General features: G+C 45.7%; 1 protein-coding gene across 7 annotated transcripts in view; it reads right to left on the bottom strand.

Annotated features, from left to right (window-relative positions):
• WDFY4 (WDFY family member 4) overlaps positions 1 to 27,582 on the bottom strand; it is a 310,404-nt gene that overhangs the window by 170,400 nt on the left and 112,422 nt on the right. For 5 of the 7 annotated variants that reach the window (XM_032266899.1, XM_032266904.1, XM_032266901.1 and 2 more), the window contains 11 exons: positions 26,093 to 26,238; positions 24,747 to 24,900; positions 23,862 to 24,052; positions 18,416 to 18,568; positions 11,616 to 11,689; positions 9,542 to 9,703; positions 8,856 to 8,947; positions 7,005 to 7,104; positions 4,385 to 4,590; positions 3,295 to 3,464; positions 723 to 848 (listed from right to left, as the gene is read on the bottom strand). In XM_032266899.1, the coding sequence (XP_032122790.1) occupies positions 723 to 848; positions 3,295 to 3,464; positions 4,385 to 4,590; positions 7,005 to 7,104; positions 8,856 to 8,947; positions 9,542 to 9,703; positions 11,616 to 11,689; positions 18,416 to 18,568; positions 23,862 to 24,052; positions 24,747 to 24,900; positions 26,093 to 26,238 (1,574 nt within the window). The remainder of the gene's footprint in view (positions 1 to 722; positions 849 to 3,294; positions 3,465 to 4,384; positions 4,591 to 7,004; positions 7,105 to 8,855; positions 8,948 to 9,541; positions 9,704 to 11,615; positions 11,690 to 18,415; positions 18,569 to 23,861; positions 24,053 to 24,746; positions 24,901 to 26,092; positions 26,239 to 27,582) is intronic. The other 2 variants (XM_032266905.1, XM_032266906.1) reach the window with 1 other exon arrangement.

Below are 27,582 nucleotides of genomic sequence, written 5' to 3'. Positions count from 1 at the left end.
GTATGTCAGGTGGATAATGTTTACTTCCTGTTTTTCTCTTTTGTTTAAATGTTAAAGGTAATCATGTATAATTTTATAAAAGCATTAAGTTTCCCCATACAATCAAGCCTCCAATTGCCTTTGATGCCTACAGGATGAGGTCAGAATTTTCAGCCTCTTTTGGAAACCCTTCCTGACCTGGCTCACCATTAGTTATTCCTGTTCACAAGTCACACGACCTCTACCCCATGTCTAAAATAACTCTTCCACTCACCACTCACCTCTACTGGACTTTGAAAGCTCAAATTAAAGGCTTCTCCCTCCAGAAGCCTCTCCATGCTTTGCTTATAGCTGGCGGCCATCTGCCTTCTGTAAGTCAGGTCCCTTCCCCATAGGTCACTCATGAGCAAGAAGATGAACTCCTTGAGAGGAAAGGCCCCTCTTCCTCCTAAGAAATGTTCCCTTTGACCGAAGGCAATAAATCTCCCAGTGAAGAAACCCCATGTTTAAACAAATGATAAACAGATATCACCTGCAAAAGCACAGAAAGCTCAGAGACCTATAGGCTGGGTTTTCAGTTGTGCCCCTGAACCACCTCTAGGAAGCTACCTCACCTCTTCTACAGGACTTTGCTCATTACTGGCATTAATGGGAAGCTGCTAGGAGAAAAGTCAAGGTGACCCTTCCAAACTGGCCTTCCCATCAGAACCTCCTCGGGGCAACATGTGGGGAATGGGTCTCACCTGGCTCATGGTGGCTTTCAGCATTTCCAGGAGCAGCAAGGCACCTTCTGTGCACAGCCCAGCCTGGAGGACTTCTTCCTGGTGATGCTTCTGCAAGAGCCACTGAAGCATGGCATTGAGGCTGTCCTGGAAGAGGAGGCAGGGGCTGTAAGCAGACCTGCGGCTACACACCAAGAGAAGCAGCTTTGCAGCCAGTGCATCACCTTTGCAGGGGGCCCCACTGGGAAAAGCAAAAGAGCACAGTAGCAGCCTAGGTGGTTGGTCCATAGGAACAATTTCACCCCAGTAGATGGTGCATAAGGGAAACACACACCTCTAAGAAGGTGCTGAGGGAAACACGCACCTCTAAGAAGGTGCTGAAGACCCCCTAGCGACTGGCAGCTAGTTCAGTTATTTTGGTCTGACATCATAAGTCAATATGCTTATCACCTTTAATGAACTTTTGTAAATTAGATTATGTAAGACAAATGAAGAATTCAAAGGTTTCAGGGGAAAGTGTGGTGCGTAGAGGTTTAGAGAGATTCTAAACCTAGGGTTTACAATCAGAATGGCCTGACTCTGCCTTTTTAATAGCTGAGCTCAGGCAAGCTAGTGAGCTTGTTGGCAGTTCAGTTTCCTTCCCTGTGAAATGAGAATTACATTATCTACCCCATAGGATTGTTTAAATATCGAGAAAAATAAAATATGTAAAACATCTATCCCAGGGTGCAACACTTAACAGACATCTGTTTCCGGAGACATGTTAGTGAAATAAGAACTCACAGTCTCAGTGACCTTAGCATAGCATATTAAGAACTTTATTTTGAAGTGCAATCTACAATGCTATTAGCATATGTCAAGATTTAGATCTGTCAACTATAAAGATATATAAGAGGGGTAGATTTTTAACCTTCTCTTTGCAAAGCCACACCCCTCCCATATTTCAACTCAGTTCAGTTTAACTCAACTCAGTTGAGACCAAGAAATAATTAATGATTCCAAGTTGGTTATTTGTCAGGTTCCAGGAAGCTGAGTGAAAGGTGGGTCCATTCTTCAGGTGTTCAGTTTCTAAGGAGGCAGGCACACATTTGTGTTGTGTAAACAACACAATGTAAACTACACCGAGGCACAAAGGAGGGAATGGACTCCTCTGTCTGGGGTCTAAGCAGGAGGTAGCATCTGAGCTGAGTGCTGAGGGAGGACACTTCCACCAGGCAAACGATGGTGGGAAAGAGGAGTAAGAGCAGCAGGGCAGGTGAGCAAAGAGCAGCTGGTCTTACTGGGGGATGATTTAGGAGAGTCACAGCTGAGGGCAGGTGAATTGCAGCTGGGTTGGAAAGACACATTGGGCAACCAGAGATGAGGGAGCTTGGTGCCAGCTACCAAGTCTGACCCTGATGCTGCAGGTGTGAAAGCCACCTGAATTTAGTGCAAAGAGAAGGTGCATACGGTGAGCATAGACTCCTCTTTGGAGAAATGTGGCCAAGGAAGGATAGGAAAGTGATCAGTAGGCAGCAGTGGGTCGGGTGTGTGATCAAGGGACGGCCTCTGGTTTTAAGTCGGATGCAGTTGAACATAGTTGTGGCTTATGAGGGAAGAGTTGGTAGAAAAGAAAAAACTGAAAATAGAAAAGAAAGAAAGGGCCGGGTGCAGTGGCTCAAGCCTGTAATCCCAGCACTTCAGGAGGTCGAGGCGGAAGGATCACCTCAGGTCAGGAGTTCAAGACCAGCCTGGCCAACTTGGCAAAACCCCATCTCTACTAAAAATACAAAAATCGGGGTGATGGATTAAGCAAACCACCATGGCACGTGTATAGCTATGTAAAAACCTGAACGTTTTGTATACGTAACCCAGAACTTAAAGTATAATTTTTAAAAATACAAAAATTAGCCAGGCATGGTGGCGGGCATCTGTAATCCCAGTTACTCGGGAGCCTGAGGCAGGAGAATCACTTGAACCCAGGGGGCGGAGGTTGCAGTGAGCTGAGATCATGGCGCTGCACTTTCTCCCCAGGGTGACACAATGAGAAAGAAAGAAAGAAGAGAAAGAAGAGAAAGAAAGAGAGAAAGAGAGAAAGAGAGAAAAGACAGAAAGACAGAAAGAAAGAAAGAGAGAAAGAGAGAAAAGACGAAAGAAAGAAAGAGAAAGAAAGAAAGAAAGAAAGAAAGAAAGAAAGAAAGAAAGAAAGAAGAAGAAAGAAAGAAGGGAAGAAAGGAAGGGGGGGGAAGAAAGAAAGAAAAGATGGGGTGAGTTCCCCAAGGAAGGAGCTGAAAGAAACTTGGAAAGTCTCCCTGTCCTAGCAACAGGGGCAAGAAGGCGATGAAGAAGGTCACAGCCTAAGTGGGTGGTGGAGGATGGGGCGCTGAGGCAGGGCCACCCCAACATCATGTCATTTCCCTAGCTGTGCCCAAAAGGAAGGTTTAAAAATAGAACTGATCCAAATGAGAGACTGGCTAGGAGGAAGGATGGGAGCAGAGGCCGAGGAAGTCAAGTGCCTGGCAGGAGAGCATTTGAAGGGCTGGCCAAGGGTGTGGGCTGCTAGTGAGGAACACCGGCCAGCACCCCATCTGAGCTGGGTGCTCTGAAAACCTACCTTGGGCCCGTCTGTCAGCTCTGTGAGTGGCATCTTCAGGAAGAAGGTGGACACGATAAGGTAGACCTCTGGAATGTGGATGTGGTGGGCCAGAAAGTCATTCAAGATGCGGAACCCAGGAAGGAGGCACGGGCTCTGCTCGGGCAGTGGCTGGTGGCTCTTCAGGTTGTCTATTGATCAGGCAAAGGGGGCACAAAAGCCAGCTGAGAACAGCTGCTGGTCAAGGCGGGGTCTGGACACACAGGGAACACCCGGCCATCCACCCATCTCAGAGAAATGCTGGATGATAAAATATATTCACACATAGATGAGAGCAAGAAAGCTTTCAACAGTAATTCCCTCCCTGTTCCTGACATGCTCATTCTTTCACTCAGAAACATACTTGAGTGTTTTTGAGTGGATCAATGAGAATGACCTCACCCCATCTTTTCTTTCTTTCTCTCCTTTCTGTCCTTTCTCTTTCTTCTTTCCCTCTCTCTTTCTTCCTTTCTTTCTTTCTTTCCTTCTTAATACAAACATATACCTTTGTATCAGGCAACAAGGGCGTAGGGTTTCATCCAAATATACAGAATTGCAGGCACTCATGAAGCTTGCATTGTAGTGGGAGGGACAGACATTAAGCAATTAAATACTCAAATATTTATGTGCTTGTGAATTTTGATAAGCACTATAGAGAAAAATACTAAGGGCAGAGATAACATAACAGAGGTGCCCCAATTCAGGGAGACCCTTCATCTCCTGGAAGAAGTGGCATTTGAACTGAGATGTGAGGATGAACCCACATCGGGAGAAGAAGCATCCCCTCAGGAAGAGGAAGCAGAGTCTACAGTGCTCAGGAGAACAGGGCTGAGCAGCTGGGAGGAATGGAAGGTAGCCTCCAGCGTCTGTGCAGCGAGGCTGCGGGGGATCCTGTAAAGGAAGTCAGTGGGGCTAGGCTCATTTGGATGTACGCCTTAGAGTCAAGGCTCAAGATGAGCCTGCTGCTGCACAGAGCTGTGATGGTCTCAAATAAGAAGGGGCCTGGCTTGGTCCTCATCCATATCCCAGGACTAGGTGGTGCCCCACTTACTGGAGACAGCCGTGTGCTCACCCATTACAATGTTCACACCCTCGGTGCTGTGTTCCACCCAAGATCCTGCACACAGCCCATCTCTAAACCGTGTGCGGAGGGAGGGGCTTCCCAGAAAGTGCAGCAGCAGCGTCAATGCCAGCACAGTGGTGCTGGCGTGCAGGTGGCCCTGCAGGAGCAGCAGGAACCAGTCAGGCCCCAGTTTCAGAAACACCTCTTCCTTTGACCTGGGGGATTAATAAATGCAGTCAATGATCTCTTTGTCTGTGAGCGAGTGACATGTCCAGAAAATATGAAATGTCCAGCCTCACAAGTCACCAAGGAGAGGCAAGTTAAGGTTAACATCACTGATTATTCAGTACATTTCAAATGGTTGGTAAAATGAAATGCTGGCAAGATTAATGCATGGTTGATGCATTTGTCTATCAATGGTTGCAGCATTTCAAAGCCATTGGAACCTGGGTATTCACATATGTGAAAATGTGCATGCTCCCTTAATAGTCCTACATAACTACCATTCATGCTTACACAGTGGATGACTAGCCATCCATCTAATTTAATTACCATCAATGTAGTCACATAAAACACATCATGATTATTTACCACCCTTTCTAAAGACACTGGTCAAAATTTATCTAAATGGAATAGTCCAATATTATTCATTTTTATAAATTTTAGCACCAAAAAACCCCGATTAACTGTCACTTTCAAAAATGATGGGTCTGGAGAATACAGAATTGCTGATGGGACCCGGATGAAACTGGAGGGCAGGGAGATGGGTGGCCAATCCTGCAAAGACAATGGGCTCAGCAAAGGACCCAGACTTCTGGGAGCCAGTGAAGGCTCCATCTGTGTTCTCAGCTGGTGAGAATCTGGAGGACATCCACTGAAATGAGCCCCAGATTAAGAGTGAGGAGAAGAAACTGTCCTCTTTTCTAGCCCTGCCTCTGATGTTTAGCAACTGGAGAACTTTGGCAGAGCTTTTGATGTGCTCTGATCATTTTCCTCAGTGATGATGTTGATAATGATGGTGATGATATTTACGGTGATGGTGGTGATGGTGATTAATGTAGTAATGATGATGGTGGTGGTGGTGGTGGTGATGTTGATAGTGGTGGTGATGATGATGATGGCGGTTGTGATGATGATGATGGCGGTGGTGGTGATGATGGTGGTGGTGATGATGGTGGTGGTGGTGATGATGGTGGTGGTGGTGATGATGTTAATAGTGGTGGTGATGATGATGATGGTGGTTGTGATGATGATGATGGCGGTGGTGGTGATGATGATGGTGGTGGTGATGGTGGTGGTGATGATGGTGGTGGTGGTGGTGATGGTGGTGGTGATGATGGTGGTGGTGGTGGTGATGGTGGTGGTGATGGCGATGCTGGTGGTGATAATGTTGATGGTGGTGATGATGATGGTGATTAATGTTGTGGTGATGATGATGGTGGTGGGTGTTGGTTCTGGTGATGGTGATGATGGTGGTGGTGATGGTGATGATGAAGGAGATGGCAATAATAGCTTACAGATAATTTACAGTATTCCAGGCACCATCCTCAGGATCATCCATATATTAATTCATTTCATCCTCACTATAGTCATCTATTGACAGTATTAGGTTGGTACAAAAATAATTGCGGTTTTTGCCATTAAAAGTAATGGAAAAAAAACGCAATTGCATTTGGGCCAACGGAATACAATTTTTATCTTCATGCAGAGGAGGAGAGAGAGGCATACAGGGCTTAAATAGCCTCCCCTTGGTCCCTGGGGGCAGGGCTAGGATTTGAACTCAGATGGTATGGATGCCAGAGTCCAGCTGTTAAGCACTACACTATATTTTCTCTCAAAAATATGGAAAAGAAAGTGGCTGCACTATCTCATTTCCAAGGCATCTTCCAGTTCTACCATGTTTTGATTCTAGGAAAATAAAGACTTGTAGGCTGGTAAATTATTAAACACTATTTATAAAGCTGCTTTACTGAGGGGTAACTCCTTACCCCCAACTCCAGATGCACATGGGCAAGAATCTGGGCTGACTTGCTCAACATTGCATCCTAGGAGCTGGGAACAGTGTCTGGCGTGCAGTAGATACTCAACAAATGAGGTGTCACACGAATGACTCCAAGGTTGCAGGTAAAGCAGGCAGGCAGTGGGGAGAGTTAATGGAATCAGCTTTATGATTTCACATGATTTTAGAAGTTAATTGAAGGTAGATACTTCTTTTTCCAACTTGGAAAAACAACAAACTCACTAACAGTAAATCGCAGAAGAATTTGGCAAGACTTTTCCTGGATGGATGTTATTTAGGCTCACCATTTCCTCATTCTATTGTCTGCCAAATACAGGACATCAAAATCAGTAATTGTCACAACTGCCAAAAGAATAACAATTACACTATAGCAATGGTGACAAAAGGAGTTAATTATAATTATACCAAATCTGTTTCCAGTTATTCATGCCCACTTAACATTTGCATCAGAATATCTCAGGGCAAGATCTGGTTTACTGGGTAGAGAGAATATAATTTTCTTTCTGACTAGTGCAGAAAACAGACTCAGAGATGCTAAACTTTTCATTAAGAAAAGATTTAATGCCACACCCTCTATGAGGCAACCTCCTGTCAAATTGCTCTACTCACTCAGGGGACAGATGAAGTTGGGGGGAAGATATTACACTGAGCAGCATCTCCAGCAACTGGTTTCTGAGCCAGATTGTCTTTCCAGATGTTTGGCTTCCAGCTACAAAAAAGAATTCAGATTTGAGAGAAAACGGATGTAAAGAGACATAATATCTGCTGCAGTAAGCAATCATATTCACCAAATGCTTATTTCACCCAGGGATTGTGGCAAGGCTGGGACTCAAAATTTTGGCATTTGATTCTCGCCTCCACACAATGCTTAAAAGGAATTTCAGAAAATGTTACTAAAGTTTGCTTTAATTAGAGATGTCTGCAAAGCTGCATATCCTCCAAAAACCAAAAATCCTAAAAATAGGGAAAATATATTTTTCAGTAGGAGAATTTTGTAAATTATCATAGGCTGCAACATTTCATAAGCACCTACTATGCACTGGTATTATGCAAGTAATCAGAAACGGAGTGGTGAAGACCGTGGTCTTTCTTCTCTTTGTTCCCGCTTTCAACTGGCTTCCAGGAGAGGCTTTTGAATGGCTATGCTACAATAAAAACAGAACTCAAATCATAGCAAAGGTATATGGAGCCAGTGGAAGAAGAAGCTTCACTTCTGAAGAGTGATTAAAGCCTGAAAGGACATATTAGCAATGTTTTAACATGTTGGTTAGGTAAAAATTTCAGAATGCAGTCCTATGAGAAGGAAGGTTGACTAAGTAAGTTCACTATTGGCCCACTATCCATTTGTTCATTCCCTTGATTGCCAGTAATTTCACAACTAATGCAGGGCACACACCCCATGCTGCAGAAATAGGACTGACAAGACAGCCTGGAGAAATGGAGTCACGTTTCCCTCTGTTTAGATTTTGGCCCCATCTTCGATTAGCTCCTAATCTCATTGCACCTAAGTTTCTCAGTCAGCAACATGGGAATAGTAACTTCTTGTGACTTGATCTAAGGATAAGAGATGATAATTTATCTAGATTAAATAATGCTGTCCAAGAGATTCTTTTGTGTTGATAAGACTGTTTTATATCCCCCTTGTCCAGTAGAGTAGCCACTAGCTCAGGGAGTTAGTGAGCACTTCAAATATGGCTAGAGTTGAGGAATGAAGTTTTTAACTGCATTTAATTTGAATTAGTTAAAAGTTGAACTTAAATGGCTATACGTGGCTTAGGGCTTTCATCTTGGACAGTGCAGATCTGTAGGGCCTGGGACAAAGTGGTTGTGATTGTTGCTGTCACACTGCCCTAGCAGAGGGAACAAGTTGAACAAGACATAGCTGCAGTTCTGCACCTGGCTGGGTGAAGAGGGAGACTCACATAAACAAATTACAAATGTGTCCACTAGGGTAACCCCAAGGGGCTTTGGAAACACAGAGAAAGTGATTTAATCTGGCTTGGTGGGACTGGGGACCACTAGGCTAGTGGAAGAGCGGTGGCATTTCCCTTGAGTGAAGAGCACGTGCCAAGCACGGATGGAGGGCAGGCCGTCACCTGTGGGGGCCTGCACGTGCTTCAGTGCTGGAGTTGGGGCTTGTCAGGAAAGTAAGGGGTAGTGGGGATTCAACTAGAAAGTGAGGCAGGACCCCAGATGCCACATGCTGGTTTACAGGGAACTGATTTTATTCTGGAGGCCTGGAACACCAATCCCACATTACGGAGCAGGAATCCGTAATTTTACTTGATTTCTGACCCTCATCATAAAACGACAACCTCACAGGCCACTGCTTGGGAACCACTGCTCGGCTGTGGGTGCCTTCCCCTTCCTTGCTTAGCCCCTTCCTCAGCAAAACATCTGCCTCTCGGGGGTTTCATGAGGGCTGTCCTACTGCCTTCGAACTGGCAAAGGTCTTCTCACCAGGCTGGGAAGGCTCCAGGGCTCCGTCCACGCAGATCTGCCTCTCATTCACTGACGAAGGCTTGAGGGTGTACACAACAAACAGCCCAATCCTTTATGCACAGGGAGAGAAAGACAGGCTTGCAGGCAGGCTCAACTGAGTTCGCTGAGCACATGTCAGCGTCCAGTGTTTTCATAGGCCCACCCACGTGCAGCTGCAAGTGAGAGTCTGAGGGGAATCATCATGGCATGCTGTGGTATTTCCAGAAACTTCTGAAATCAGTCAGGATTCACCAGAGATGCTAACTCTGTCACTACCAGATTAATCCAACAGTGACAAGGAAAGGGAAGGGAAGGGGAAACACAGTGGTGGCAGGGACTGCCCTTCAGGAGTCTGCAGGAGCCAGGCACATGGGTCGTCGGCAGGCAAGGAAGGCAGTGCTTCTGTAAATTCCTGAATATTTGGCCACAGTGGGGGAGTCTGAGCAGGGAGGACAGTAAACACACAGCCCTGCTGAGGAAACCTGCCTGTCCCATCCTGACTTCAGCAAACCATCGCTTCTCCCAACTCTCAGACCTAGACAAAGACTCCTAGAAGGTTCCAAGTGATGCAAGGTTGAGCACAGTGGGGAGACGGCTGGGGCCTGTCCTCCATTTTTAAACAGCCCTGGAGCCCTGCTCTTCCCCTGGGCAGCTTGGTGTGGTACCTGAGCAAGTCCTGGGTGCTGAAGTGGCCCCTCAGCTGACATCCCAGGATGGCCATGATGGTGGGGATCTTGGAAGGGATGAGGCTCGGCTCATTGAAGAGGAAGATGAGCTTGGGTATGAGCTGGGCCTGGTGGGCAGCTTCAGCATTCCTGGGTCCTTCCCTGGTGAGTACAAGAGAGAAGCAGTAAAAGCTTTTACCGGAATGAACCAAATTTGCTGTGTTTCTGCTAAAAAGGGTTTTCAAGCCAGGCTTGTTCCATGGCCCCCTGATTCCAATGCTTTCTTGGCAATTTGTCAAGATGCTGTCAGAAACCCATTCAATATGTGTCTGCCAAGTACCAGAGTCGCTAGGGTGTGCCCCCGCCTGTCCCCTCCGCCCCCCCGGAAACCACCTTCAAAGACAAACCCCAATTACTGACTTTTAAATTCTGAGCCTCAGGGAAAACTAGTGCTGGCCTCAGAAAACTCAGAACAAAGGCAGCAGACACTCATGTGACCCACGAGTACTTCCCACCAGCCAGGCGTGCGGGGCCCTTCACTAGCTTGTCTGGGTGTGTGATCTTCCTGCTCGCCCCAAACCACAAAGTGGAGAGACATGCCACTGAAAGTCAAAGGAGAAAAAGACAGAATCCACCTATCCACGCCCCCTCCCTCGGATACTCACAAATCCAATTTCCAGTAAATTCTACTTCCCCAAAGAAAACAGCTCCCAGGGCAAATGTCTGTTTCTTAGAAAATGACTGGTCCAGGTACAGGAAGAAAGTGGAAAGTGGAAGAGAAAAACAGGTGGAGGAGGGCGACTGGCCAGATTGCTCACGTTGAACTGTTTTTTTTTTTTTGGAGGAGTATTAACACATTATATTCTGCGGAGCTCCCCCTCCCAGATAAACAAAAGAGGCAAGACCAGCCCAATTCTGTGTGTGATTTATAATCATAGGCTCGGCAGGGAAGACAGGTGCTCCTCCATCCAGAAGTCCTGGCTGCCTTTGCTTCTGTTTCCTCTGACAGCGCTGAGCAGCATGTTTTTCTGTATTCTCTTTTCATCAGACTGTGGCTTACTCTTCTCCGAATTTCATCTCCAAGTACAGAGTGTGAAACGTAGTAAGTTTATAATAGATGTTCATTAAGTGTCTGAGTGGAAAGCCATTTATAAATACATTCAAAATGCTGAAGGCATCAATGATCTCTAGACCAGCCTGAGCCAGGAGGAGGCAGGCGGGGTGATTTGCAGGCTTCTTTGCCTTCCTTCTCCCTTATTCTGATCCCAGTACCTGGATCCCTTTGGGAAATACTACTTTCTAACTCCAGGGGGAAGCCACATTCCCAGCCTGGTCATAGGACCCAAGTTGGCTCAGTGAGACTCAGTCCAATACCTAGGACTATTGAATTTTCAAAAAGCCATCTCTCTGCTGATGGTGCTAAGCTGAGGATGTGCTCTGAGGAGCTGCCCAGCAGCCACCTTGCTGCCACAGGAGAAAACCTGGCAACCTGAAGACTGCGTGGGAGAGGCAGAGACAAGAGTGGTGACAGAACTCAGAGAAAATGGTGTGAGCCTCACCCAGCCACGGGATGAGATCAGCTCTTTTCAATTGTAAGAGCCAACAAATTCCCTCTTTATTGGTCTTTTCTTCTTCTATTCTTTTTTCTCCTCCTCCTTTCCTTCTTTCCTCCTCTTTATCTTCCTTCGGCTGGTTTGAGTTGTATTTCTGCCACTTGAAGACTTGTAATTCAACCACTTGAAAAGTAAAAGAACCCTGACTAATTGCAAAAGTGCCTTGGAGAAGTCAGTTAGAGGGAGAGTGAGGCTTTGCTGAGCACATTTGCTGAGTCCCCAGTATATGCTAGTTCCTGGGGCTAGAGAAGCCACTGAGCCCCCAGCACCTGCCCTCCTGAGGCCCAAGACCATCAGAGGAGACTGCCCCACAAACCTGAGCCCCTGGGAAGGATGTGCTCCCAGCTGGGGACCCAGTGTTCTGGGAGTAGGAAAGAGCCACTGGCCCTCCTGCCTCTCTGTCTCTGTTCTGGGAAGGCAGCCTTCAGTTCTAATCCCCAGGCTGCCAAGACTCAGCCTACCTTGGTGATTGAAGGATTTCCAAAAGATGGGAAAAGAGGCTGAGCTCCAGATTGTCTGCAGTATTCATCCAGAGCTGGAAGACAGAACAAAACACATGCGAAAATGGAGGTGTGGGAGAAGAAGGATGTGTGGGAAGCATGAGAAGATCAGTGCTGCACATGCGATCCTCTGACTTGAAATCACCAACATAATGTACCAGCTCTGGAATCAGATCAGCTCTCCTGACACTCCAAGCAGAGAGGTGCCTCCCCCAAAGGAAGGCCTTCTCTCCCCACTCTCTGCTGCTACCTGGCACTTCATGTGGGCCTAGTTCCAACCAAGGACACCTGTACTAACTGTCTCCCCCATCTGCTCAGCCTTGGACCTATGGCCCAAGTGTCCATATTGCAAACTCATCTCTCCTCCCTGGATTCTGCAAGACAAATGATGATGTTCCCGCTTTACAGATGAGAAAATGGAGGCTGAGACAGACCAGCTGGGCAACAGTCTCCACTCACCAGCAGCAAGTGGCAGGACTGGAAATAGAAGCTAGGTCCTGATTTTCAGGTTTTACACTATATTGACTACATACCCAATTTGTGCATGCAACACATTCTTCAGCCCAACCCACATTGTTGTCTCCTGCGTGACAAAATTGTAAGTGGCACAAAGGTATGAAATTCACTGAGATTCTGAAAGTGAAGTTGATCACTCAGGTTGTTTTCATTCGTGGCTCAAACCTGTAATCCCAGCACTTTGGGAGGCCGAGGTGGGAGGATCATGAGGTCAAGAGATCGAGACCATCCTGGTCAACATGGTGAAACCCCGTCTCTACTAAAAATACAAAAAATTAGCTGGGCATGGTGGTGCATGCCTGTAGTCCCAGCTACTCAGGAGGCTGAGGTAGGAGAATTGCCTGAACCCAGGAGGCGGAGGTTGCGGTGAGTCGAGATCGCGCCATTGCACTCCAGCCTGGATAACACGAGTGAAACTCCGTCTCAAAAAAAAAAAAAAAAAAAAAAAGAAATGCAGTTGCTAGTGATCCTTCTGGGGCAGAATTGATGGCTGCCTTCATGTCTTATTTCTACTTCCCTTTAGAGAGCTCTAATATTTTTCTTCTCTAAATACTGACAATCCCTAAGGCCCAGAATATACAAGGTTCAGGTATGGGAAGAGTGCACTCCTATAGCAACAAGAAGAGCTTGCACTTAACAACTGATGCATTTCCTGGTGACAAGAGGAGCCATAAAAAGATCCAAACATTATTATCCACATTTATTTATTTTTTTAGTTTTTGATACATCCAGGCTGGAGTGCAGTAGCCCAAATATAACTCACTATAGCCTTGATCTCCTGAGCTCAAGCAATTCTCCAGCCTCAGCTTTGCAAGTAGCTAGGACTATAGGTGTGCACCCCCATGCCTACCTAACTGTTAAAAATTTTTTGTAGAGATCAGATACTGTCATATTGCCCAAGCTGGTCTCTAACTCGGGCTCAAGTGTTCCTCCTGCTTCCACCTCCCAAAGTGCTAGGATTACAGGTGTGAGCCACCGCACCCGGCCTATTATCTGCATCTAGTAGCTAGAAAGAGTGGGCTCAGGGACACTAAGTAACTTTTCTGGCACCAGACTTTTTTTAATTGGCAGAGACTGGTTTCAAAGTCAGTCCACCTGACCATGATGCCCATTCCCTTGCCTCCACACTGGTTGCCCATGGGCACCACCCACAGGTAGTGACCCATAGAGTCAATCCTCAACCTTGCTTGAAGCTAAGCAGGCATGCATGACTTTGCTTACTATTGCTGAAGAGGAAATGCAAAAGAATCCCAGTGAACACGAGTTTATCAGGAGACCTGTGAAGGTAGCGGCTGTCATTCTTTAATCCCTGGAGCCTAGCATAATAACTGCCACTATCTTTAGTAAAGATCTATTAAATTTTTTAAAAGAATGAGTGAATACAGAGTAACACAAGGAAAAATGAATGGATTGTTCTTCAGCCAGGAATAGAGTGACAGCTTTCCTGCTTTTTTTAAGCAAAACCACTGCCCAAAGGCACACACAGAGGTAGGGCAGCTGCATTTGGAATAGCTGGTATTGATGAAGGCAGCTCTAGTGAAAGTATGGATGTCCAGCATGGCATCCCAATATACACGTCTGTAGGGCTCCAAGAGCCCTGCACACTTAGGATATTGATTTATGAAGGCAGTCATTCAACAAATGATATGCCAGGCTTGGGGCTATGGGCTGAGAGAACTAAGAAAGTTAGATCTGAACCCATCAGTACAGTAAGGTGCACCCTTTACGCTTCCCACAAAAGTTCCTGCCTTCCGCATTTCCTTTCCAGAACACTGCAACAATAATAAGTTGCCACACCCATTTGAGGCTGCCTAGATCTTCAGGAAATTACATAATACCAAATACCAGAATTTGGGGAAACATGAATAATTGAATCTTTTGTTGTTATCCTGTGTCACATAAGCCAGTACTAAAGGCTATATTAAGATGTCTGGATTAGATTTGTTTGAGTATCAAGTGGATAATGGTTCAGGTGTTGCTCTCTCCCCACCCCTGAGAGGGCCATACTCTCAGAAATGAGCTAGCCAGTCTCTTTTTTAAGAAACCAGAGGTTGGGCATGGTGGCTCATGCCTATAATCCCAGCACTTTGGGAAGCCGAGGCGGGTGATCACCTGAGGTCAGGAATTCAAGACTAGCCTGACCAAATGGTGAAACCCCTTCTCTACTAAAAATACAAAAATTAGCCAGATGTGGAGGCAGGTTCCTGTATCCCACCTACTCGGGAGGCTGAGGCAGGAGAATTGCTTGAATCTTGGAGGCGGAGTTTGCAATGAGCTTAGATCGTGCCACTGCACTCCAGCCCCAGCAACAGAGCGAGACTCCATCTCAAAAAAAAAAAAAAAGAAAGAAACCAGAAACCTAAGACTTAGAAGCCCTCAACTTCCTATTCCTCCCTGATTCTCAACTTCTTGTCCAACCCTGCCTTACAACTTCCTGTCCAACCCTGCCTCAACAGTTTCCCATGTCTCCTTCCCTCACAACCTCCGGTCTCTCCTTCCCTCACACATTTCTGTCCCTCCCTGCCTGAGCAACCTCCTGTACCTTCCTCCCTCACAGCTTCCTGTCCATTCCCTTCTCAATGATGTCCTGTCTCTCCTTCCCTCTTAACTTCCTCTTCCTGTCTGCCTGACATAGTCATCATGGATCCCACCCTCTCTCCTGTGGTCCACTCTCTTGTCTCTGAACCCTCTATGCCCTCTGAGAATGTGTCCTATTAGCAGTTTCTTCTCCCACTAGTATTTTAATTGTCTGGGTTTTTCTGCCTCTTCTTCAGCCTACAAACAGACTTAAGTCTCTCCCATCAACACAAAACCAAAAGTTCTGAAACTTCCCTCTTGCTCCTTCTTCAAAAGTCCACCGACTGCCTCCACTTTCAGTTTCCCTATGCTTCCCCTTACCTCTGAGTGGCTTCTGACCTCACAACATACTTGTCACTAAGCCTGTCAGTGACCTCCAATGGGCACATACAGTGTACGCATCTCTCTCCTCACTTTACTTGGTGTAGGCAGAACATGACATTTGGGAAACATTTTTCCCTTTTTGAAATTCTCTCCTCTCAATCTTTAAATTTTGTTTGATTTCATTTTGTTTTACTTTGCTTTGCTTTTTAGCTTCTGGTTTTTATTGTTTTCTTAAATCCAGCTTTAAAAGAGCACAGAGTCTCAAGGCCAAGGCAGGCAGATAACCTGAGGTCAGGAGTTTGAGACTAGCCTGACCAACATGGAGAAACCCCGTCTCTACTAAAAATGCAAAAATTAGCTGGGCATGGTGGTGCATATCTGTAATCTCAGTTACTTGGGAGACTGAGGCAGGAGAATCACTTGAACCCGGGAGGTAGAGGTTGTGGTGAACCGAGATCACGCCATTGCACTCTAGCCTGGGCAAAAAGAGCAAAACTCCATCTCAAACACAAAACACAACAACAACAACAACAACAACAAAAAGCACCAGGTCTCCTGAAGGGGGTAGTTTTATTCAGGGTGGGGTGGAATAGGGTGGTGTCCATGGCCATTCTAGTAGCAGGCAATGGAGCATGATGGGTTCCTGCATGGGTAATTCTTGGGCCATGCTGGTGGCCAGGACACCCTGGAGCCAGGCTGCCTGAGCATGGCCACAGCATTTCAGAAGGAGCAGCCATGGTTGCAGTCAAGACATGTTATTTTATTTAGTGGGGTCCTGTGGCCATTGAGGTAAGCCTGCTTTCCCCTTGTGCACAGGGAGCATGTTCTCCAGGCTGTGCTGGCTTCCTCCACCATCCTCTTTTCCATCTTCAGATCCAGGACCAGGACATTCATCTTGGCCTGGTTCAACTGGCTAATCTCGTATTTAGGGGTCTTATACCTATATTTATGAATAAGATTAGCCTGTACTTTTTCCTTTTCTGTAATGCCCTTTTGTTCTATCAAGATGAACTTCTTTATCTCTTCCTGGCTTCTTTATCTCCTCGTTAAAGAAGCCAGGAGTAGTTCCCTCTAGAAAGAACCTATTTCCCGACTGGTGGAATTTTCCTATGAGTGCTTAGCCTGGAGTTCCCCTCTGGCTGTTGTTTGTTTTGACAGATTTTAAGCCAGTGACTCACTTTACTTGATGGTTCTAGGATCATTGGGGTTTTTTATTTATTTTAGAGTACGCTCTGAAAACCTATGTTTTCAATGAGATTGTTCAAATGAGCTAAGTTTTCTAATTTATTGTCAAAAGTTACTCATCCAGTTTTCTTGTTGCCTTTCTAATTGCTCATTCTTCTGTGGTATTCTCCCTTTTCTTTCCTAATATTATTTATTTGTGCCTTCTGTCTTCTCGGCCAATCTTAACACAGGTTTGTCTGTTTTGGGAGAACCAGTAATTGCCCTTGTTGATCCTTTGTGTGTTTTTTCTTTCCTATTTTATTAATTTCTGACCTCACTTATATGTTTCCTTCCTTCTTTCTCTGAGTTTTGACTTTGTTTGGTCACTCTACCTTCTTTATCTGACGTTAGAAGTTGAATATAATCTTGATCTATATTACACAAAGAGTATTCTCTTCATAATACACGTATTGCTGAATGTCAGTCTCCCCCTGGTCCTGCCTTCAGCAGCAGCTCTGCAATGTTTTAATACATAGTATTTCTCTTGTCGTTGGGCTCTAAGTCACTTCTGGTTCCAGTTATGACTTTTTCACCTACTGTCCTCATTATCCCACTATTCCTGACTCAGTTGAGGTTTCAAAATCTTCTGCTTGGATTACTTCAGTCATCTCATGACCCATCTTCCCCGCTTCAGGGCTCTTGTCACCCAAGACACATACCTAAAATAAAATTCTCACATGTCATTCTACAGTTAACCTCCCTCAATATCAGAAGTTTGGTAAAACTTATCATAATCTAAAAATTGCCCAAAAGCCTTTATTCTCATCATTCAATTTTGATAATTTAGTCTACGAAACATTTTTAAAAGTGGGAGAAATGTTTGCACAACAGTACCATCTATTACACAATTTATAACAAAACATAGAAAGAATCTAAAGACTTGACAATAGAGGAATGATGAAGAAACCAGGAACTCTCAACATAACAGAATATTATTCTGATCTCAGAACAGTGCTTATAAGTGTTTGTCATGAAAATTTTAAAGTGTTTTTGGTGTGTAAGGAAAGACTAGACTCAAAGTAATATCTACAGTATAATCATGACTATGGTTTTAGAAATGTATTATTCATAGAAAATATTCCAATAGAATGCATCCAGATTTGACAATAACTAACTAGGTCTTGGAAATAGGAGAGTTTCCCCCTCACACTTTTCTATAATTAAAAATATTCTATAATAAACATTTTTCAATTTTTAATAAACAAAGAACGAACTTTGAAACTTCTCCTGAGGACCTCAACACAACCAGGCTAAAGCACAGGCTGGGCAGTCTAAACCCTTGGTTCTGTCTTCTCTCTCTCCCTCTTTTGCAACATAAACCTGTAGGCTCCCAGCAAGCCACTTGCTCTCAAGTCCCCATGGATGCTCTCAATTAGATGAACAATATTTGCAAATAGCATATACACTCTACCTGGAAGTTTCTTTTCCTCCGAATTCTGACTGTCCACTCACTCCCACTCCCCAGATGCCCTGTACCTGCCTCACTGTGGCACCTAGCACTTGCAGTCGCACCTTGGCCATGTCCCGGGCCCATCTGGCTGTGAGGAAGCCCTGGGTTCTGGTTTTCCCTGTGTTTCCAGGACATGGCCAGTACCTGACCCAGCGGATGCTCAGTCAATGATGTTTTGTGAATGGGTTGCTCTGCCCAAAGCAGTTACGAGCAATGCTCCTCAGTTAGCCTCAGGCGCATTTTTCTGCATCCCTCAACTCACCTCCTTCAAAAATCATTTGGAAACAGCAAAGCACCACCCAAAGGAAATGGGATCATTTTTCTTTACTCTCATATGTATATGAGAATTCACAGTTTAAAAATCCTTTCCCAGATAGTATCTGGCTTAACCCTCACGATAGCCCGCAAGAAGGAGATGAAGGTCTCCACTTCACCCACAAAAACAGTGGGGCTCAGAGAGGTCCAGAGATTTGTCTGAAGCCACACAGCCCATAGGTGGCAGGATGTCACTACAAACCAGGGCCTCTGGGCAAACTTGTGTGGGTTTTCCTCTCCCCACCATTATGACTATGAGGGAAGCTGACGTGCTGGGCTTAGGGGAAAGCCCAGACTTAGCATATTTTACCATCACACACACTCCTGAAGGGCTAGCGGCCAATCTCTGATTTACCTCAAAATTGCAAAGGATGTGCTGGAAGACACCAGTGTTGGTGACAGCAGATGACCTGAAGCCCAGCTCCACAGTGCCAGCCACTGAGAGGAGCAGCTGAAAAATTCGATGGTTCAGGAGAGAAGCCTTCTTCCTCAGGAGGAACGCCATTATCTGAAAAGGTTAACACAAAGCAGTTTCCTCATGAATGCATCATTAGAGCTCTCCCTTCGCCCACGTGTTCCAGTCCAGTCAGCAAACCCTCTGCTCTCTGCTGCTGCCATCCTACATTACCATGTTCATAGAAGAAAAATACATATTAACTTCTGTGGCCACTTTGCTGACAGTGTCAACTTTTCTGTACTGTGACCTGACTTCTCACTGGGACCTTTGCTTTCCCTGCATCTTTTCCGTGTTTCCAGAATGCCACTCTCTCCTGGTTTTCTCCCACACTCCTCAAACCTCCTTCCCATTTTCTGTTACTGGATCCTTTATATGCATAACCATCCCACAAATGCTGCATTTACAGGAAGCTACCACCTGCCCATGAGCCTGGCTGCACCCAGCCAGATGTGCCTGTCAATTGCACCAGCCCCTGGGAAGCCAGCAACGTGCAGCCTCCCTCCCAGCATGGAGGCACTTGGGTCCCAGTGTACGTTTGGTGACCCAGCTTGTCTCAGACTAAAAAGATGGGTCCCACCAAGCCTCACATCTCTGTTGACTCAGCCCCACATGAGTCAGTCTGCTCAGCCATCCACTAGCATCTGAGTCACCGCATCTGGAGTTTCTGCTCCTTCCATGCATGGCTTCATTCCCCATCCTTGGCTCCAACACAGCCTGTCCTCTCTCCCTGTCCTCCCACACATGTTCTTGCAACGTGCCCTTAAGAAGCCTTGTTGGTGATCAGAAAACACTCATTATGTTTCCAGACTGTTCTTTTATATATGTATGAAATCCCACACCAAGACATAATTGGGATGGCTAAAAGTTGCATGAGAAAACATTCAGGTTGACTGGCTTCACTTTACATCAAACAGTGTCAAATGTCAAACTGACATTTGAAACTCAGTGGGCCTGGCAGTTCAACTCTGTCTTTCTAATAAGCTGTATTTTCTTATCCTAAAGATCATGGTTTCATTGCTTCTCCTCTCCTCTAACCTCTCTTCCTCTCTTGCACCTGACCTCATACTTTGCTGAGAAGATAGAATCCATCAGATATGAACACTCTGTCTTCCCACCACCAAATTCACAAATACATGTGTTGCATTTCTTCCTGTTGCAAGCAGAGTCTCCCATCTACCTGGTCTCTGGATCCCTCTGGCCACTATCCCAAGGACACTGCTCTTTGGGATAACTGTTCTCGCCAAACTTCCAGTTCCCCAACCCTGGATCTCTTTCTTCCATGTACAAATATATTCTAGTATTTCTCATTTTAAAAATAACCCTCCCTCCATCCCTAGTTCCTGTAGCTCTTACGCAGCTCCTCCTGTTCACAGGCAAACTTCTAGAAAGCGTTATCAACACACCCTGGCTCCATGTGCTCACCTCACATTCTCTTTTCAGCCTACATCAGACAGCTGCTGCCTCCACCTGGCCACCTCCCTCAGAAAGGCCACTGGGGACTGCCTGGTGACCAAATACAAAGAGGACGTCTCCATCCTTAGTTCGTGCTGCTCTTTATCAGCATTTAGCATGGTTGGACCATACCCACCTTCTCTCAACATGTTCTTTTTTCAGATTCCTTGACATAACTGTCATGGTTTCTCTTCCCTCTTGCTTCTCAATCTCCTTTATTGGATTTTAATCATAACCCCAGGTCCATGTGGTTAGCTCCTCAACCCTCTCCTCTCTGTACAGCTTCTTTTCGGCGATTTCATCCATTCCCTTAGATTAAATATCATCATTACGGGAAGACCCTCATATTTATGCCTCAGGCCCCTGAATTACAGAGCCTTCTCTCCCACATGATACTTCACCTTCAATGTCTCACAAACATTTCCAGCTGAACATGTCCCAGCATCTCCCTTCCTTCGGGCCAGCAGCCTGCTGGACTGCCCTGGCTCCTTTCCAGGGCCACCTACCCAGGCTGCTCACAGATCCTGAGACTCCTCAGGTCAGGAACATAGGCTCCTATCATTTCAGATTCTATCTCAGCCCCTGCTTGAATCTCATCCCCATGCTGCATCTTCTCCACTGACATCAAGGGGTGTTCTAACACATCGGTCAGTCTGTTTCCCTATCCCAGCCTTCCTGTGATTCCCATCACCTGAGACAGAACACATACTCCTCACACTGTCGAGATTATGACTATCTACCCTCCATCCGGCGTGCTATGCAGAGCTCCACAACCATCCTCTCCTTCTAGCCGTGTGGAGGAGCCCGGACCAGATCCTGTGAGTGTTTTAATGTTAGTCTGGAACAGTATCCTCTTTCTTCCCCACATTAAGAACATCCATCCTATCAAACTCAGCTGATTACTGCCTAGTCTGAGAAGAGGCTGATAAATCAGTTTGACAGAAATAACAGATAGGAAGGTTTATGCTCTTCCACCTAACCAGTAAACCAGCAGATGAGCCTAGAGTAAAACCTAAAAACTGATGAAATCCACTCCCAAGCAAGCCACTTAATTGAAGACCCTGTTTTCATTCACAGATTCTTTCCCACATCCTAACTGAGCACCTACAATCTATGGCATGTTTTTAGGGCAGAGCAATAAACAAGCAGGACACACACCCTTATGGAGCACATGTCTGGGGGTGAAACAGACACAATCGTGGTGACATGGAAACAGACATCGTGCAAATGCACTTGCAGGTTACAAAGAAACGCAAAGCAAGGAAAAGCGCCTAGAAAAGGATGAGGGAGGGCAGAGGTTGCATTTTATATGGAGTGGGCAAGGAAATAATCAAACAACAACAACAACAAATCCTCTTTCTTCATTTGAAGCTGCCATTTCCCACATCTCTTGACACCCAGCTTCTCCTGATTTTCCCCAAAGACATAAATATTGGAAATGTTTCATTTGTAGAGACAGAATAAGTTTTAAATTTTTCTTCTTCTGCCTTCATGTGTAAATATACAATAAATCTCTGAATCTGATGAGTTATTTACTCAAAGGAGGTATCTGAGAGACTTTCTCTCATGCTGACAATATTTTTCTGTCCACCTTCTTGGGTGGTAAGTCCCATGAAGCCAGGGACTAAACCCATCCTGTTCACCTCACATCCCTAGGGCCTAGCACAGTGCCTGGTCTTAGGAAGCATTCGATCAATGAAGTTGAGTAAAGACATTCCATCCATGGGCCACTCCCTATCTCCATCATCTCTTCCTGGAAGGCTCAGCCAGCCCAGTCTCCACGGCACCTCTTGATGAGCTTCCTTTTTAAAGAAGCTTTTTATGATCCCTCTACCTACATGTGACAATATGCACTTATGTGCCTTTGTGGTAAAGTTTCTTCTCTCAAAGCAATGTTCTCATTCCTGAATCCTCACTGAGAGCTCACTGCGCCCACCCCCAGCCCTGGGACTGGGCAATGAAACCGCAGTGAGCCTGAGGTGGTCTGAACTTTCTAAGCAGCTCAGAATTTCTGAGAAGACAGCCAGAGAGCCAGGAAGTCACAGAATAGGTAGGAATTCTTCAAGTGAATCTTGGACACCGATTGCATTTTTATTTATGTTAAAATTATTTTGGTTCTTGTTTCATTTTATCCTTCTAGATACACCCATGAGGGCAGGAACTGACATGTGCCTTTTTAGAAATGCTCACAATAATTATTAAAATCCTTAGCCACAGCACATATCCTTGTGCTGTATTGAAATAAATCCTACTACTAACCTTTAACAGCATATTAAAAGGAAAACTGTGTACCAAGAGCACCTGTTCTTGAGTTTTAGCATAAACTCAGACATACCCATTCACTCATTCCCAAAATATGTACCGAGTGTCTTCACGGTGTCAGTAATACACCAGCAAAGAGTAAAAAATACTAGGATCTTTAGAAGATCCCAGTAGAGATGTGCAGACTGATCATCCCAGTGTAGGTGCGAGAGCAGTTAAAACGGGTCGTGCCCACAGCGCCTGGGGGGCCAGGAGACAGCCACACACTCAGCTGGGGGAAGAGAATGCTGCCTTTGCTATTTGAGCTTGATCTGGAAAGGCAGAAGGAGTGTGGTGTGGGGGTAGAAAGGAGAGGTGATCCAAGTGGAGGCCACAGGCACACAAAGCCATATGCTGCTTAATGATCCGAGAAGGTGCAGGATTTGAGGAGGTAAGAGCATAGGCTGAAATGTTGGGGCTGGAAGGAAAGGTCCGTGGGCAGTTTTGAATGGCTTTGGAAACCTGTCTAAGGAGTTTGGGATATGGTATCAGTAATCAGACGCCTTTGAAGGTTTTACGCAAAGGAGTGGCATCATCAGATCTGTGATGTGGGGCATCAGTAGGCTACCAGGAACAGGCTGGGGAAAGGGGTCACTGTCTAGCTGTGGCAGTAGTCCAGGCAGAGAGGGAAAGTGCCTGGAAGGCCATCACACAGCTTTCTTCTGCTCAGACCTTGACCCAGTAGGCAGAGACACAGGAGACTTTGCCCCAATCATCCAGAGCGTCCACACCAGAAGAAGCCTCCACTGCCTGTGAGACCTGTGACATGGCCCAGACTCCGACCTTGTCCTTACCCTCCTAGTTCCTTACCCACCTAGTTCCTTACCTGGCCGCCTCCCCGCCATGTGAGAAGTTACTCGAAGGCAGCAGCCATGTCTCATCTGACTTGACCAATTATAAGTAGCAATGACAATCACAGTAAGCACGTGCACAGCAGGTCCCCTGCGCAGGCGCTCCTCTAAGCTCCCAATACCCATGAACTCAGTCCTCACAACCCTGCAAGACAGGTGCTCTCATATCCCCACTTTACACGTGGGGGAATTGAGGCACAAAGAGGTTAAGAACTAGAAATGACTAACATTTACCTAGCACTTATTCTGGGCCTGACATAATTCTAATCTCTTGGCTTGTGTGAAATCATCTCATCCTCACTGAAACCCTATTACAGTCCACATCTTACAGGTGGGGAAACTGAGGCAGAAGATATGTAACTCATCTAAGGTTAAATAGCAAATTAGAAGAAGAGATGAGATTTAAACTCTGGCAGTCTGCTCTGCTGCCCGGGCTCTCAGCCACCAGGCTACAGACAAGGTGGGGAGACCACTGCAAATGACATTTGAATTTCTCAGTTAGAAGGGCCAGAAGCCACAGCTAGGTAAGCATCCCCATCCGGGGCAGAGCTCTTGGCTGGTTGTTGCCTGCCCCTCCTCTGCTGCGAAGATGCTGGTCTCAGAACCCAAAGGCTTTCAGCTCCCTTTCTCCAGAAGTCACCCTGGAGGGAATGCCCCTGGGGCAAGCAACGCTCATCCCTGTTCCCTGGGGATGACAGCCCTTTCAGGAGTCCCAGTCCCAGGTAGGAAAATGGGATTACCTGGTACCCACAAATGTGCTGCATCAGGAAGTCACACATGGCATTACTGGTCAGAACCGAGTGCAGAACTTTCACAGCTGCATACATGGTGTGGTCATCTGTTGCTAGGGAGATGAGGCCCAGGAGGATGGCAGGCCCGCCAATGAAGTCCAAGCTGCTGGCAGCAGGGCTACAGTGGAACACCCTCACCCCTGTGTGGCATAAAACCGGCATTTTATCAACACATCACAGCTTCATTGCGATAGGAAATGCCCCGACAGCATATGAGTGCCAGTGACCTGCCAGTGCCAGCATCCACCCACAGCCAGAGGGGTCTGTGCACCTGGGACAGGCTGGGACAAAGAGAAGGAGACTATGAAAGTCTTAGGTGGCTGGGAGATACTGTGCTAAGTCCTTTCTTTGCCATCAGAAGACTGAACAGCCCAGAGTATTTCAGATTACCACCCTGTGCCTTCACTCCAGAGTGCTGGATGAGCCAGACCCCTGAGCCTCAGTATTCCTATTGCTCTGACAACCTCTGGCTCTTGCCTGTCCTCTAGATCCTACTAGGGAGGACACTTGCACCAACTTGTTGCCTTGCTCTTGCTCAGTTGAAGGGTGACCAGCAGTTTTCACCCAGACAACCACAAGCAGTGCTTCTGCTCAAAAGGCCCACTGTGCTTACTAGATAGGCTTCTGTCGTGCATAGACAGCAGCCTGATTAGTAGCTGAGCTCACTACTCATTGCCAGATGTGGCCAGGTGAATAGACCCTCATGCTTTCTGGGAGGCTAGCTCTTTCACTGGATTCACTCCCAACTCTGGTCCTCCCCACCCTGGTTCTCCGGCATACTCCATCCTGCCTCCACTCCAGAACCCAGGCTGCACAAGCCGTGACAGCACAAACCTTGCTTCCCAAATAGTGTCAAAGCTTCCCAGCTGAACATACCAAATTGACCCACAGCAACGGCTCCAATGGTCCGCAGAGACCCTGACAGGTGGCCAGCACAATTCCTCAGCAAGAACACGGGCACGGCATTGTCACGGGATGAAATATTCATCTAAAGAAATGAGCAGCTATTAGTCCTAAGAAACTCCTGCAAAAGAAGCATTGTCCAAGAGCTCCTGGAGGGCAGGCCCTCTGGGGTCTGGCCCAGTGCTGATACTCCATCAGCAATGATCAGTGAATGAATAACAATTGAACCAATGTCAGGGGATTGAAGCCAAAATTCAGGCTCATGCACTCTGCCTCCCAAGCTGTGGCTGAATTGTAAGTGAGCAGCTTCAGTTACACAGTCTGAGCCACCAGTGTCCATGTGCTTATAGTGAGGTGCTAGGAAGAGCAAGAGGGACCCAAGGACAGTTTCAGATGGAACAATGCTACCAAGGTGAGGGCTGCCACCTTCTCAGTCTAGGGTTGTTCAGGCTCTGCAAGCCCAATCTCTACAGATTTCAAAGGGGCAAGGAGATAGGAATCCTGGCCTCCTGCATCAGAAAGTGGTGTGTTGCTGCTAAGGCACAACTTTCATGATCAACAGGGCCTAGTTCCTGACTCCCCATCCTTTTGGGGATACCCTCTGTCCATGGCAGTGAAGAGAATATAAACAAAACAGCAACATTCCATCAGTGGTAAGCAAAAGAGCTCTTTATGCAAAAATTTGGAAGTAAATCTAATGGTACCCCCATCTACAAACATATCTCCTTGTTGTTTTGAAAATTTACTGTTGTTTGTTTGTTTGTTTGTTGTTTTAATCACAGCAATGCTGGGTGCTGTGACTCCTATCTATAATCCCAACTAGTCAGGAGGCTGAAGTGGGAGGATCACTTGAGCCCAGGTGTTCAAGAACAGCCTGGGCGACATAGAGAGATCCCATCACTAAAAAAAAAAATTAAAAATTAAAATAAAATAAAAAATAACAGCAACTCAAAGAACATTTTTCAGTGTTAGTGGGTCATTAACACCCAGAACAAGGGAAGCTCAATAGCGCTCTCAATGTTGCAAAGGTATTTAAAATATGTAATTTGTTGTTACTCTTTTATTTATTGTATTTCTTCTGAATAATTATCAATAAAAGGCTTAGTCTTGGAGTGGGGAGGCATTGGATATTTTAACAAATGAAGTGGGAAACATGTATGTGTGTAACCATCTATACATGTGCAAACACGAATTAGTTTACGTAAGCACTGAAAGCTGAAGCAAGCTATGAAACCGAGAGTCCAACAGAGAGTAGCACGTGAAGTTAGAAGACGTACCTCTTTGGCGATCAGGCGACTGTCCACCTCATTGTAGGCATTTCTGATGTCTGCTATGCTGGTGATAGAGGAGCTGGCTATGTGAAGTCCAAAAGAAACCCTTTCTTCTGCAACAAGGGGTGTGGCTTCACTGTCCGGGTCCTCCCCTATAACAACACATCTTTAATCGTTTCTAGTCGCGCTTTACAGAGAAGGAAATTAATCTTCATACAATTAAATAATTAAATATCTCTGTCACACAGCAAAGCAATCAATGAGATGACATTTGTATGTTGTCACATTGCATGTTTCTGCACATTATATGTTTGCATGTGATTTGTTTTTCCCTATTTCCAGATGCTTATAGAAAATTCTGGGTTGGGCATGGTGGCTTGTGCTTGTAATCTTAGCACTTTGGGAGGCTGAGGTGGGTGAATCAATTGAGGTCAAGAGTTTGAGACCAGCCTAGCCAACATGGTGAAACCTCATCTCCACTAAAAATACAAAAAATCAGCCAGGCATGGTGGTACATGCCTGTCATCCCAGCTACTCAGGAGCGAGACTCTGGAAAAAAAAAAAAGAAAAAAAAGAAAGAAAGAAAGAAAGAGGGAAAGAAAAGAGAAGAAAACTGTGAAGAACTCTCCCAATATTTATCTTATCATAAAAACAGAGGCACTCCGGGTACAAAACTACCAGAGCTTAAAACATTATATCAAGTATATAACCTCACTCCCTAAAACCAAAATGTTAAATGACAAGAAACCTGACCTGAAATAGGCTGAGCTGAAATGTCTAATTTTCAATGAGCTGCACGGCCATGGCAAACATCCCAGTTTGAATTAACATACTGGTCTCTAAATCAATGAGAGCCAATGTGCTAGTAGAGAAGGGTGGCATGAATGTAGAATTCGTGAGACTTTGGCTCTAGACCTGACCTCATCCCATTGCTTTGGCCAGTGCCATTTGCCACAGGAAATGAAATTCAAAGACATCATGGGCCTGGAGATGGAAATGCTCAACAGCACTCAATTGCCCTTCAATACATACAGCCCACTGTACATAGATTCATTTATCATTCATTCCAGATGGGAGCTGACCCCTTTGACTTGACAGAGCACAGAGGGCAATGCTCCCTGCTTGAATAACCAACAATCAATAATGAAAATGTGGATGTTTTGTCTGCCTGTTTAATAATTGAAGATACCAGTATACTTTAGTTAAAAAGCTTCTTCATTAAAAGCAATGTAACTTATTTATCTCATTCTCTTCTCTCTTTCTTTGCAGGTGGTATTGCCCAACTCACCTCTCCCCCATTAAATGCTTTGGAGTTGAAATCTAAAGATATTGTCATTTCCTTTCCTGTGACATTTTCTGCTGGGTTGTAAATATATAATGATCCAATTACAGAGGTCTTCCCTAATGACTGACCTTAACACTGAGCTTATTCTTTGCAAATATGATATAAATAACCAGATGTCCATTTAAAAACTAACATCAGCAAGAACATTGTA

Source organism: Sapajus apella, unplaced genomic scaffold, assembly GCF_009761245.1.
Source record: "Sapajus apella isolate SASKATOON/1434 unplaced genomic scaffold, GSC_monkey_1.0 scaffold161, whole genome shotgun sequence".
NCBI classification, from domain to species: Eukaryota; Metazoa; Chordata; class Mammalia; order Primates; family Cebidae; genus Sapajus; species Sapajus apella.
The sequence above is the reverse complement of the archived record's forward strand: the minus strand, read 5'-3'. Positions and strand labels throughout refer to the sequence as shown.